Here is a 13,107-nt window from a genome sequence, read left to right on the forward strand (position 1 = left end):
CTGCCTACGCAGCGATCTCGGCGAGCTTCTGACCAAAATCGTCGCAGCGACAGGGACACCATCCCATCATTACCGCGTAATAAGTCCACATAATATAATTACGCATATTCGCAATGTGCTCTCGTTGATCAATGTACTCCTACTTGCTGAATCGCTACACACGTGCATAGCATTTGTAGAGTTTGCGATTGCAGTAGCATCGACCAGCACACTTGCCCACGCGGCGATTCAGCACACAACGCGTCGTTCACGGTGTCACTAAGTTAGTGCACGTTCCGGACAGCCCGCACCATGGATGGTCTCGACAAGATCAAAGTTACGCTGGTATGTTCGATTTCACAGGTCAATTAAACAGAGAACAATTGAACGAGCGGGGTGTAGCGCTTAGTTATGGTAATACTGGAGTCGCTCTAAACAGGTGACAGGCGTGAGCGACCACGGCTGTTTACCCGGTCTGGCGAGCTTATCGTCGGGGCTCTGAGCTAGAGCAACTCAGCACCAGAGTGTCTGCACCGTAGTCGACCACCATCGAGTCAACCTGGCCGGTGCCATTCTCAAGTCGTAATTGGAGTGCGACGGATTTGGCTGACCATCTGGAACGGTTGCGCATGCAATTGACATCTGTTGAGAAATAGCTTGCTTCGCCTCCCGTGGTCATTTGATCGTTTATTTCAGTGCAGTCTCATCTAGACCGGCAATATAGGCAACTATATTCGAGCTCCATTCTTCCGCTGACACTTCTCTCTGCAACGGTTGTTAACATGATCAGCCAGGTCAACGATGTAGAAATGGTGCGTCGAGGTGTGCACACTCCAGGCACACTACACCTGACGACCCACCACCTCATCTTTCGCGAGAACGCCGTGTCGAGCAAAGAAGTGTGGGTGTGCTACCCAATAATGGCATACGTGGAGCGGCGTCCATTTAGTGCATTTACAGGGTTCTCTGCGTTGCGGATACGGTGTCGTGATTTTGCGTTTTTGTCATTTAATTTCAACAATGAGCGGGACTCGAAGGCAGTGTTCGATACGTTGATGGCTCTCGCGTGCGTTCGTAAGTATAATCCCTGCGACGAGGTAGGCAAGGAAAAGCAAGCGTGACTAACGAAAGCAGCATGCGTCGATCATTTGTATGCATTCTATTATCATCCAGGGTCAGCCGAGCGGACGGTTAACACCTGGAACATCTACGACCCAGTTAAAGAATTTCAACGAATGGGAGTTGGCACTACGATCAAGTCTTGGCGAGTAACAACAATTAACGAGGACTACCAGTTCTGCCCTACATATCCGCGAGTCCTCGTCGTGCCGGCATCTGTCCCGGATTCTGTTCTCACATACGCTGGACGGTATCGTTCGAAAGCACGGATTCCGACATTATCCTATATTCATCCACTCAACAACTGCACGATCACTCGCTGTTCTCAACCATTGGTCGGTTTGAAACAAAACAGATCTGCACAAGACGAGCGGTTCATTCACGCCATTTTTACGACGACGAAAGTTCCCAATACGTACGGCGCTAGTCAAGAGAATCTCATTGTCGATGCGCGACCGACTACCAATGCTATTGCACAAACAGCATTAGGTGCCGGATCGGAAAATATGGAGAATTACAAGTTTGCGCGGAAAGTCTATCTTGGAATTGACAATATCCATGTCATGCGAGAATCACTTAACAAAGTGTATGAGGCTCTAAAGGACAGTGATATCACGCCATTACCACCGAATCGAGAGTTACTGTACAAATCAGGCTGGTTGAAACACATTTCAACCGTGATGGAAGGTGCAGTGTTGATGGGCAAGCGGATACATTACTTCCATTCACATGTTCTCGTACATTGCTCCGATGGATGGGATCGGACAGCTCAGTTATCATCTCTTGCGCAGATTTTCTTGGACCCCTACTTCCGGACGATTGACGGGTTTATCACGCTAGTTGAGAAAGAGTGGCTGGCTTGTGGACACCGATTCGCAGAACGATGCGGACATTTGTCCAGTGAAAAATCCTTCGTCCAGGCATCGGATAAGAGCGGTAACACCGGGTCCCAATCAACAGCGCATCAAGCGTTCAGCAACGTCATGTCCGCGGCGAAATCAGCGGCAGAGAAGGCTAGTGCTGGAGGTGGCGGTGGCTCATCGTCGCATGGGGCGTCGCTAAAGTATACGGCTCCTATATTTCACCAATTCTTGGACTGCGTGTATCAACTCCTACGGCAATTCCCCGATCGGTTCGAATATCAGGAGAGGTTTTTGCGGAGAATGTTGTATCATTTATATTCCTGCCAGTACGGGACATTCTTGTTTAATAACGAGAAGGAAAGAATTGACGCGAATGTCAGTCAGCGTGCCCAGAGTGTGTGGGACTATTTTGTAGTGCGGAAGCGAGAATTCATTAATCCTCGTTATGTCCCGGATTTAGACCAAGGTGACCGTGGAGCTGACGCAGTCATATTCCCGGATCCGAAGAATATCCGATGGTGGCATGAAGTGTTTGGACGATCAGAGGAAGAAATGAGTGTGGTCACACTGAATGGAATCGGGTCAACAGCAACCGCTCAAGCTGCAGTCCAGAATCGGAGACGACTACAACAGTATCAGCAACCAAAATCGCAGCAACAGGGGCCACAATTGATGCCCACATCGCAAAGCCACTCGTACGATAGTCTTCGTGACGCGGCCAGCTCGACGTTGTCGTCGTGGGCATCGTCTATGGCTGCATCATCGAATGCGTGGGCAAATGCGGCATTGCCATATATTGCATCTTCCTCAGCATATCTCTCATCCTCATACGCCGACGCCGTGGAACAGCCAGGTCTCAGCGACATACACTCATCATCGACATATCACCGGTCGCCCAAATCTGCATTTTCGCCGACCCTGTCCACTACCGACTCGGACGTATCCCTAGGTTTCTCTAGATCATCACAGTCTACGACCACGACTGATGAAAGGGAGCTCGAGGACACGCAAGAACACCCTGCTATTGAGAAATTGGCAGGAATGTCGTTAGATCCGTTAGACAGCTACTCCTTAACGCATGGCGGTAATTCCGATGAGGCATACATACCCGAGACGCAGTGAACTGACGCCCGTATGCATTTTTATGTAGTTGTAATGTTCAATTGTTTGTTTGTTCACTGTAAATGTCTTGTACTTGCATTATATGAATTACAATGTCTACTTATCCTTCTTCCCTTCTGTGGCGGTTCGCAAGTCCCCCTCCTGTTGTCCGCGCTCCCGTAATTCCCGCTGCTCCCGCTCAAACTCCGCCTGCTCCCGATCATCCTGGACCTCAGCATAATACTGCCCAACCTGTAAGCCCAGCACGCCGAGCAACGTAAATGCAATAATAACCTGACTTGCAGCAATAACATTAATCCCCGTGTCCTCATCTACGTCACCCCAATCCCCATCTAACAGGCTATAAAATCCTCGTCGGACATTCGTGAGGTACACGATAAGTCCCGCCATGAACAGCACAAGCGATCCGCCATCGAATAACTTGTTCGATTCGGAAGGTTTGTAGAGCTTGATAACGAAGCCCAGCAACCCGAGACCGACTACCGTGTGGAAGACGTGCTGAATTATAACTGGCTCTGTCGCTAGTAGTGTGTAATGCTGTTTCGCTAGAGCGAAAACTTCGGCGGTTGGGTTTGGCGTCCACAGTGTCTTATGATCGTATGTCCAATTGACAAAGAGAATCCCGAGGAGGAACGACGAGGCTGAGGTTGAGGTCGTTTAGTATTTAGTTTGATAGTAAGGGTACGCATTGACTTACAGCATAGGATAAGCGACGTAGAAAAGCTTCGGCTCGATGTCGGCATATTGAAATTATTTTGTGTCAAAGAAGGACGATTCCCGAAGTCACTGGAGTTCCATTAGTAGCTTTCATACGGCTACAAACGGTGCTTCGGGTGGAGCGATAAGCCCTAGCCCCCACCGGCTAATTAAGCAGGTGCGAACGAACGTGCCTCGAGATTTTGTGAAGAGTTTGAATATGGTACAACACCCGTGGTGCTTTCAGCCTCGAGGGTAACGCGTCTAGTAAATAAATATCCAAAGCTGTTTTCCGATTGCCGTGTTTGTTCCAGGATCCAGGAGCCCACATATGTGGGACGAGACTTCGTTGTCGCATTGTCAACACTTTTCGTTCTCTGGCATTTTGAAAGGTGTGGGAAGTCATTTGTACAACAGGTAGCCTGAGTCTGCCCAATTCTCATTTTCAGTATCTTGCATATTAAATAGTCTTGTCTTCTTGAGACACCGCCCGTCAGGTCTAGATCCAGGAACTAGAGGAAGTCATGCGTTCATGGCGTAATTGATCATGTTCCGAAACCGGTAATCATGCTTCGCAATTTATATCGTCCTGACAGATTTCTTGTGCACCCGCATTAGGAGTCAGTTGAGCAACCATCAAAACTCTCAGAGGTAAGTTCCATCCTGACAACAGGATTGATCCGATACGGCCGAATGCTGAGGAAACCACTCTAAATTGCCATCGAGCATGTGTCTCGTCTGGGTTTCAGGGTTCTCATTCTGCAAATTTTATTTCACAGTCACATCTACATTCGACGAAACAGCCCGGCTGCTATTCCAGTCCTGATTCGAAAGCACGCAAACTGCATGACCGCTTCCACCGTGCGGTCTGAGGTTTCCTGAAACGGTCTGAGGTTCCAATTTCTCGCACGAGCACTGCTTGTGTTTGGGGAAGTGAGCGTGTGAAGAAGTTTTGAGAGTTTCCCTATTCGCCTGCGGGGTCTGATGTGTCTTATGACACAGAGCGTCGCATCCGTCGTGCCGCGATTGCTCAATCTCTTGCGGGGAAGAAAAGCGTGGAGTTAGAGTTGCTAGTCTTTCTCGCGGTGGCGAAGGGCGCATATCGAAGCCGCTTGACTGGTGCCGGATGGGTTGGTGAGCATCAGGTTGATGCGTAAAGGTAGAATAGAAGTTTATGCAGCGTTTGGAGGTGGAGTACTATTTGAAAACGTTTCCATGGAGCTTCGGAAGATAAGATGACGGATGCGATTTGGATTGTCAGCGAATTGCATTGCAGCACCGGCGTTGGGACTGGCTGTTGTGGAAATTACGATGCATGATTTGTTAAGCAATAAATTAATGTTCTATTAGTTGGAATTGTGCCTTGCAGTAAATCTGAAACAAATCTCGTTAAAAAAAATTGGCCGCAGACAGATCTTAGAAATTTCCCCCATATAATGGGCATCGTTCTTATTACTACTTGTTTGCCGTGGTGCGATCTTGTGCCAAAGACATTGAACGTTTACTGAGACCATCACGTCTATCACCTAACATTAAGACATATCTACACATCTCCACCGCGTTTACAGCGACAAACACTGAAGCTGTCTTCAGTCATTCTACTGGAATGTCCATGTCTAACATTAATGATCCTCGAGAGCTAATTTACGGCAATATGCTATGACTTGGTCACTGACAAACCTTCCTCAGTGTCTGAGTCCATCCTACGGTCCAACCGTTCGATGGCTATCTCATCAGAGATATTCCTGGGTGCATTTCTGTCCTTCAAACGTCCCACCACGGATAACCAGCCATCACGAACAATGCATTAGTCTGCTATACTCCATCAAGACGACTCGTTATAAGCTTTTTCTTTCAATTCCTTTTGAATACTGGAAACAATGCTATCAGACGGCGTGGGACTAGTTATGACCATCATAGGAATCAACAAATCTTGCAACATCGCGTGCGTCCAATCCACGACTGCACTTATCAAACATGCTGATTTGATTTATAAAGCCGTCCTGAAACGTCTTGCCAGGTTAGAGAAGCTTTCGGAGTGGTGCGGCTTGATGACGAAATCCTTTTATATGACGCGCCGATCCGATAATAGTAGGTCTTGCCTTTGGTCCACAGTTTTCGTTAACCTCTCCCACAGACTATCTGAGAGTGATTCGGCTTTGTAACCATGCTCTAGCAGAGCCAGTACTAGTAGTATGGCATCAACTTCATAATTCCTATAATAAAAGCTGACAGAAACCGAATCTTGAGAGAGTAGTCACATAGTCGTTATCAAAGACTCAGTTAACGTCTTCTGACTAGAATCATTACGGAGGACTGACGACATTGTTGAGTTAATCATTTGAAAAGGATGCCAGAGAGCAGTGTTCGTAATATAAGATAACAAGCAGTCCGGTTGGAGCTAACGGGTCTACCCGCCAGATTTGCTTCTCACAATGCCAGTCAGCGACTGGTGCTGCGTGATTAGGAGAATAGAGGTTTTGGTTCGTTGATTGAAACGCGACGCAGTGACGTCAGCGCCATACTAATAATTTGAAGAAGTGTGACAAATTGACAAAAACTCGAACAAGGATCGCTGGCGGAAGCCCGACAAAATGCACGCAGGACTGTTTGTCTGTCAGCATAGAGTTACAGTTCGTGCGTATAACTCAGGCCAATCGCGTAGTAGACTATTATTGCTGGTGTATATTGGAAAACTAGCGTATGAGTTTGCGGCTTATTCCTAATATAATTCCGGCAAAGTTCTCAAACCCTGTCAAAGTATCGACTCCAAATTCATTATTATGTGCTATTTCAGCTTGTAAAGCATTGTACCAGCAACCATACGCAATGTCATCAAATACAATAAACTTAAGCGCGATCTCGATCCTTCAATCCCTGCTCCTCCGCCAAAATCTGCAATGCCAATCGCTTCGAGAAGAACCTGCAATGTGATAAATTACCGCCGTGGAACCAGAATCCAGGATGTCCGCTATCTCTCCACATGGTGTTCAACTCATTCTCCTCGTTCAGTCCCCACACATCTCTGCAACGATCCGCAACCTTGTCACCAAAGATCTTGCGGGCTGTCTCGCGCATGTTCTTGTACCCGGTGGCCAAGACCACGATATCTGCCTTCAACTCTGTACCGTCGCTAAACTTGATACCGTCCTCGGTGAACTCTGAGATGCCACTTCCCTGCTTAATCTTGACACGGCCGTCAGCTATGAGCGTCGAGCATCCAACATCGAGGTAGTAGCCCCCGCCACGACGATAATATTTCATCAAGAATCCGGAACCTTCGTAGCCATAATCAAGCTTGAATCCAGCCTTCTCCAAGCCATCTAAGATTGTCTTATCGAGTGCCGCAATCTTCTTGGTGAGACCTTGGTGAAGGAGATGGTGAACCTTCAGTGGTGTGCTGTAGAAGATCAAATCGGCTTGGTCCAGAGGAGGACCATTCGGGTCGTATAACCCCTCGAAGAGAGCACCAAGACCGTTCTCGGATGACATCACATAAGTGGAGCTCTACCCCCCGTTAGAGCTTTCGTAGACAATAGTCAACAAGGAGAGAACTTACTCGTTGGTAAACGGTGACGTCGGCACCCTGCTCATAGAAATCGTGCGCGATATCGTGGCCACTGTTGCAACAACCAACGACAACAGCCTTCTGGCCCTTGAAATCCGCACCGGTTGTATGCTGGCTGGAGTGAACTAGTTTTCCCTTGAACTTTTCTTGGCCCTTGAATGTCGGAATGTTAGGTTCGCCAGAGTGGCCGGTGGCCTGCACAATGTGACGCGGGTGAAACTCGTGAGAGGAGCCATCATTGCGAATAACTTTGACGGTCCAGGTATTCGTCTTGTTATCGTAGACGGCGGACTCGAGACTAGTTTCAGTCCAGATGTTTAATTCGAGCATCTGCCAAAAAGGATCAGCACAGATAGTGAGTATTGCACAGATCACTTACGCTAGCATAGCTCTCAAAGAAATCTGCCAGCTTGTCCTTAGGAGTGAACACAGGCCAGGAATCAGGGAAGGGGATGTACGGCAGATGATCGTAGTAAACCGGGTCATGGAGCACCAAGAATTTGTATCTCTTTCTCCAGTTATCGCCCACCCTTTGGTTACGTTCAATAATCAAGTGTCCAACACCCATCATCTTCAAACGCGCAGCGACGGTCAAGCCCGCCTGGCCACCACCAACTATAAGAACAGCCGGGTCGGCATTGGCGACCTCTTCCTTGCGCTTTTCTGTCCACGACTTGCGGCCCGCGTGTTGCCCGTGGTCGACGCCGAGAACACGGTTGCGGCCGATGCGCTCCTCAAACCCGTTCAGAGACTCGAGACCAGTGTACAACGTGAATGCCTTGATCTTGTTGGCATCATGGACATCACGGACCAAGCGAGCGATGGCAGCGCCCTTGCCTATTTTTGTCTCAAATGTCAAGAAAACCTGGACCCATTCCAGTCCTTCCTGAGGAGTTATGACGACGGGAAGTAGCGCAGCGGAATCGATTTCGAAATTCTTGAGCCCGGATGTCTCGAGATTCTTGGTGAGGAATTCGCCGATCTGATCCTTGCCCTGGATGGTGTGAAAGTCCCACTCAAGAGCCAGCAGATCGCGCCAGAACCCGCGGTCGATGAAGTGGTTTGTCACTTCGGCGATGGACTTTCTGTCTAGGGCGCGGTTGAGAGAGGCGACGAAGGTATCAGCAATTGTTTTGACGTCATCGTCCTTAAGGGGTTTGGCGACTGCATCAGAGTCGTACAATGTTGATGGAATGGTAGTGGTGGTAGAGAAGGAGACGAGTGGATACAGGAGGGCCGCCATGGTGGTGATGGTCGATGTGCTGGAGTGCAAAGAGCAGCGAGTAGTAGCAATGAACAATCCATATATATTTATATGGCTTTGGCGGTTGAGGAAGCGGGGACGACAGAGCTTCGGAGACACGGGTGCAGCAAGGATGTAGTCTAAGGCAACCCCACTTGCAAACCCCGGTGGGACAAGGTTAGTGTGGGGAATCCAAGCCGCACCGTCAAGTGACGTTTTCTCTTCCATTGTCCCACTGAAAGATCCACTAAGGTATCCGGGCCAACGGATTAGCCAACGCCAACAATCAATTGCGCGGCCCAGATGGGAGTTTCACGACAGACCCAAGCGCAGGACTAATGTGACATTACAGCCATTGTCTGGCACATACTAACACAAACTAACTCATAATGCTATCCCAAACGCCGTGTAAACCACACTTTTTACTACCTTCCGATCCGATCACCCATCGCCCATTCATGCCAATTAAACGATATACCCATATTATCTGCACAAAGTTGACCCATGTATCACGATTATGCACTGGCGCTGGCGCCCTCCCTCACAGATGTCTCGCCTGCGTCTCCGTCGTCGTCGCGGTCATCCGGTGGAGCAATGTACCACGGAATCCGACCCCGCGTGAAATCATTCAACACCATCTTCGCGACACCATTCTCATCCGGCTCACCGCCCTTGAGTAGCCGCCCGGACTTACGGGCTAGCATCTCCAAAAACTCTGACGCCTCCTTCCACCCCGCAATATCATACGTCTTCTCCACATGCGACGACTTGCACCGCTCCAAAAGTGCGGGGATGTACTGCTCCGGATTGGACACGTTCTCCACTCGGACTACGCCTCGTAGGAGGATATCCGTCTCCGTGTCCTTCGTACTCGGCGGTACCACACCAGGGCAATCAATCAGGTAAATCCGCTTCATGAGTGTGATGTACTGCCATACTTTGGTCTCCCCGGGAATCGGCGCGACAGTGCAAACCTTCTTTTGGCGAATCGTATTGATAATAGAAGACTTTCCAGTGTTCGGATACCCGATGAATCCCACGGATATCTGCTTCCGGTCCGAGTGCAGCAATGAGAACTGCCGGAGCAGTTGGATAAGTGTGCCCTTGCCGAATGAATGGTTGATGGAAGCATGGAATGCCAGAGTCGGATACTCTTTCGATAGCGACTTGACCCACGCAGCCTGTAAAGTGTTAGCTCAGTCCATACACCCGACACGCAAACTAATAACACAACAGAAAAAAATAATAATAGATGTACATTTGCTAACTAAGAGCATCCGGCATTGGGGGCGACCGAAGTTGCCCAGCCCATACTCAACTCATGCAAAACATACTGGATAAATTGCAGTTCAATCTCCCAAAGTTGTAACAGACTTCCCCTCATGGAACTGTAAACGACAAATGTTACGAGAACACCGACGTACAGAGGATTCTTGACTAACAGTGGGGCCATATGGCAAAATGCAAAACGATTCAGAAATATAATATCACTTACAGCCACCCAAGTAGGGACAAGATCACACTTGTTCAGCACGAAAATGAGATGCTTGTGTGGGGCCTCTTTCTTAATATACTGCTCAACTGACTGACAACGAGTTCCGAGCGGATCACGGGCATCGAGAACATGAACGACAACGTCAGATGAATCAATGACCTTGTACAACTCGTTCCAGATACGCTTCGACTGGCCCTTGGAAAATATAGCCTCCCGCGCCTCCTGGATCCAGTCCGTAGGAGTCGCAACGGACATCAGCGCCTCGTTCTCCAACTTCTGCTCGTACTCCTCGTGATCCAGAACCGTCTTCTCAGCAAGATCATCAAGCGATCCGGCAGTAACCTTCGGTTTCTTGCGCTGCGCTTTAGGTCCAAACGTTTGACTGAACGGCTCCGTCTCTACAATCTGCACCTTCGCATTCGCATTCGCAGTCTCTTCTTCCAGTAACGACATTGGTAGCTTATTCTGTCTCAGTAAAACCTGATATGGATTCTTCTTTGTCGCGCCCAGCGCCTCTCTGAACTGCGTCAAGGTATGTTGAGCAATAACTCGAGTATTGCCAAACCACCGTCGATTCGGCTCAATTCTCGCAGTCGGCAACTCAGTCGACTGAAATGACGCAGATTTCGTAATCTCGCCCTTCGTGTTGCGCTGCGCACGTCCTTCCTTGTACATATTCAGACGTTTGACCTTCGCAGTGTCCCGGTAAAAGTTCTCGCCTTTCAACTTCAAGTTGCCGGGCTTGTCACGGCCCTCGCGGGCAACACGACTCTTTTCCTTCTTCGCTACTCCCATTGTAATGATTGTGCGAAATTGTAGAAAAACTTACAAGTCCGACTACAAATCTTCTCAGAAGTACGAACAAAATTTTTGCAGAGGAAGAGGTCCGGAAGGAAAACTTCGAACCGGAAAAAATTTTGGCGGCCAGGAGCTTAGGCACCATAAAGTCTGCATGAAGCCAAATTTTATGCACGAATAAGACATAAATGTACCCGCAGCAGCTTTAATGCTATGTGAGATATGAGACCAACCCGTACCCTATCATTTTTCAAATGCATCTTCCTTGATTATTACCCTGCTAAACCTCTTGTAGCGCATTGAACAGCAGATTCATAAGTATCTGCATTGCGATTGAATATCTATTAGGACGTATTTTGGAGCATCTGATATGGGATCAGATCACAGTGATGCGGGGGGTTCCCCTTCCCAAACAGCTTTAGACGATCTGCCGCCATTGCCACAAGTTGCTATGGCTCCAATATCGACATTCGTCTTCCAGGTATGCCTATCCAGATCTGCACTAAGGGAAATTGTCATGCTCTACACGGATTAACATTGAGTAGGACCATGCGGCATCACAAGCCTTGATTCCTAAAGTGACCGATAAAGTCGTGGCATATAATCCGACCTACGACGAACTTACACGTCCGTTCGTGGGTCCCGCCAATCCCAACGGCGAGTCGTCATTGAAACGGAAGAACCTGCTCACAGGATACGCTGAGGAACAGTCCTTCAATGACGCGGTTTTCAGGGTGCAACATCGGACGTACCAGACCCTTGGATACGCCCGTGATCCGTCACTTCATACGAATCAGTTTGGGCCTTATGTTGGCGACGTGGAGAAAGCGGAACGGAATGAGGGAAAGGACATATTAGATGTTAGAGCTAGTAAGAAGGATAACCGGGAATTGAAAGCGAAGAGACAGAAGAGTGGCGACTCGAGCGTGCTGGATGGCGATAATGCTTATAAGGGCCCTTGGGCGGCGTACACTGATGCAAATGCATCATCGTCCGAATCCCAAGAGGAGGAAGAATTGAGTGAGGAAGAGAAACAAGAAGCCGTCACTCCGCCGCCAGAGAAAGTTACATCAACTGGCCATATGGAAAAGACTCAGTTTCACGGATCTCAGTTGTACGATTATCTGGGACGGACATATATGCACGTTCCGAGGGACTTGGACATCAGCCTCGACAAAGACCCCGGCGATCAAGAATGCTTTATTCCAAAGCGACGGATATATACATGGACAGGACACAATAAAGGCGTTACAGCCCTTCGATTCTTTCCGAGGCATGGCCACTTGCTCCTATCATCTGGTGTCGATGCGAAGATCAAGTTGTGGGATTGTTATCACGAGCGGGAGCTGTTGCGGTCATATTTGGGCCACACGAAGGCGGTCAAGGATATCTGGTTTACGAACGACGGTACAAAATTTCTCTCGGCATCCTATGACACGAAGATCAAACTGTGGGACACCGAGACTGGTAAAGTTATTTCACGATTCTCAACCGGCAAGACCCCGAATGTAATCCGCTTTAATCCAGACGAGGATAAACAGGATCAATTCCTGGTCGGTACCTCGGATAAGAAAATTGTGCAGTTCGATACCAATTCAGGAGCAGTTATACAAGAGTACGATCACCACCTCGGGGCCGTGAACAGCATCACATTTGTGGACGAGAATCGGCGGTTTATGACCACATCAGACGACAAGTCTATACGAGTGTGGGAATGGCAGATCAACGTGCCGATTAAGTACATCGCTGACCCGCAGCAACACTCCATGCCCACGGTAGCGCCTCATCCAGCCGGCAAATACGTCGCCGCACAAAGTCTTGACAACCAAATCCTTGTCTTTGGCGCAACGGACAGGTTCCGACAGAATCGTAAGAAAGTTTTCCGAGGCAATAACTGTGCTGGATATGCGGTCGGTCTTGATTTCACACCAGACGGCCAGTTTTTGATGTCCGGAGATTCTGGCGGCTACGCCTGCTTCTGGGACTGGAAGACGACACAAATGAAGAGTAAGTTCAAGGCGCATGAGAAAGCACTGACTTGCATTGCGGCGCATCCGCAGGAGACGAGTAAAGTTGTGACAGGCGGATTAGATTCTAAAATTCACTACTGGGATTAATGTGGATGGGAAATGTATAGTATGTCGTTGTAAAATATACTGGCGCATGATTGTTCTATGTTACAAACTCTATGCTCCACCCTTAATGACATAACGAAGTGCGGAAT

General features: G+C 48.7%; 5 protein-coding genes across 5 annotated transcripts; 2 read left to right on the plus strand and 3 right to left on the minus strand.

Annotated features, from left to right (window-relative positions):
• The first annotated feature begins 540 nt into the window (after positions 1 to 540).
• On the plus strand, positions 541 to 3,131 carry V1508DRAFT_138895 (protein-tyrosine phosphatase-like protein). Its single transcript, XM_066935995.1, has 2 exons — positions 541 to 1,053; positions 1,114 to 3,131. The coding sequence occupies exons 1-2, from the start codon at positions 762 to 764 to the stop codon at positions 3,081 to 3,083; spliced, it is 2,262 nt and encodes a 753-aa protein (XP_066795601.1). The 5' UTR covers positions 541 to 761; the 3' UTR covers positions 3,084 to 3,131.
• Positions 3,114 to 3,955, minus strand: V1508DRAFT_371183 (Shr3 amino acid permease chaperone). Its single transcript, XM_066937480.1, has 2 exons — positions 3,781 to 3,955; positions 3,114 to 3,724 (listed from the first exon to the last, which is right to left on the minus strand). Exons 1-2 carry the CDS (start codon positions 3,824 to 3,826, stop codon positions 3,180 to 3,182), a joined length of 591 nt encoding a protein of 196 aa, XP_066795602.1. The 5' UTR covers positions 3,827 to 3,955; the 3' UTR covers positions 3,114 to 3,179.
• Positions 3,956 to 6,286: 2,331 nt separating this feature from the next.
• On the minus strand, positions 6,287 to 8,961 carry V1508DRAFT_138767 (uncharacterized protein). Its single transcript, XM_066935994.1, has 3 exons — positions 7,727 to 8,961; positions 7,339 to 7,677; positions 6,287 to 7,286 (listed from the first exon to the last, which is right to left on the minus strand). Exons 1-3 carry the CDS (start codon positions 8,816 to 8,818, stop codon positions 6,630 to 6,632), a joined length of 2,088 nt encoding a protein of 695 aa, XP_066795603.1. The 5' UTR covers positions 8,819 to 8,961; the 3' UTR covers positions 6,287 to 6,629.
• Positions 8,962 to 9,105: 144 nt separating this feature from the next.
• Positions 9,106 to 10,880, minus strand: V1508DRAFT_404536 (NUC091 domain-containing protein; the record flags this gene model as incomplete). The annotated part of the gene is made up of 2 exons (XM_066938637.1): positions 9,106 to 9,771; positions 10,086 to 10,880. 2 exons carry the CDS (start codon positions 10,878 to 10,880, stop codon positions 9,106 to 9,108), a joined length of 1,461 nt encoding a protein of 486 aa, XP_066795604.1.
• Positions 10,881 to 11,162: 282 nt separating this feature from the next.
• Positions 11,163 to 13,067, plus strand: V1508DRAFT_418212 (WD40-repeat-containing domain protein). Its single transcript, XM_066940434.1, has 2 exons — positions 11,163 to 11,364; positions 11,429 to 13,067. Exons 1-2 carry the CDS (start codon positions 11,254 to 11,256, stop codon positions 12,998 to 13,000), a joined length of 1,683 nt encoding a protein of 560 aa, XP_066795605.1. The 5' UTR covers positions 11,163 to 11,253; the 3' UTR covers positions 13,001 to 13,067.
• The last annotated feature ends 40 nt before the right edge of the window (positions 13,068 to 13,107 follow it).

Source organism: Lipomyces doorenjongii (assembly GCF_038497915.1).
Source record: "Lipomyces doorenjongii strain NRRL Y-27504 unplaced genomic scaffold V1508scaffold_27, whole genome shotgun sequence".
Lineage (NCBI taxonomy): Eukaryota > Fungi > Ascomycota > Lipomycetes > Lipomycetales > Lipomycetaceae > Lipomyces > Lipomyces doorenjongii.

Coding starts and splice junctions, on each gene's coding strand:
- V1508DRAFT_418212 (XM_066940434.1), top strand. CDS start 11,254: ATGGGATCAGATCACAGTGATGCGGGGGGTTCCCCTTCCCAAACAGCT. Junction 11,365..11,428: donor TATCGACATTCGTCTTCCAG/GTATGCCTATCC, acceptor AACATTGAGTAG/GACCATGCGGCATCACAAGC.
- V1508DRAFT_371183 (XM_066937480.1), bottom strand. CDS start 3,826: ATGCCGACATCGAGCCGAAGCTTTTCTACGTCGCTTATCCTATGCT. Junction 3,725..3,780: donor TACGTCGCTTATCCTATGCT/GTAAGTCAATGC, acceptor CCTCAACCTCAG/CCTCGTCGTTCCTCCTCGGG.
- V1508DRAFT_138895 (XM_066935995.1), top strand. CDS start 762: ATGATCAGCCAGGTCAACGATGTAGAAATGGTGCGTCGAGGTGTGCAC. Junction 1,054..1,113: donor GATGGCTCTCGCGTGCGTTC/GTAAGTATAATC, acceptor TAACGAAAGCAG/CATGCGTCGATCATTTGTAT.
- V1508DRAFT_138767 (XM_066935994.1), bottom strand. CDS start 8,818: ATGGAAGAGAAAACGTCACTTGACGGTGCGGCTTGGATTCCCCACACT. Junction 7,678..7,726: donor TCTTTGAGAGCTATGCTAGC/GTAAGTGATCTG, acceptor CCTTTTTGGCAG/ATGCTCGAATTAAACATCTG. Junction 7,287..7,338: donor ACGTCACCGTTTACCAACGA/GTAAGTTCTCTC, acceptor AACGGGGGGTAG/AGCTCCACTTATGTGATGTC.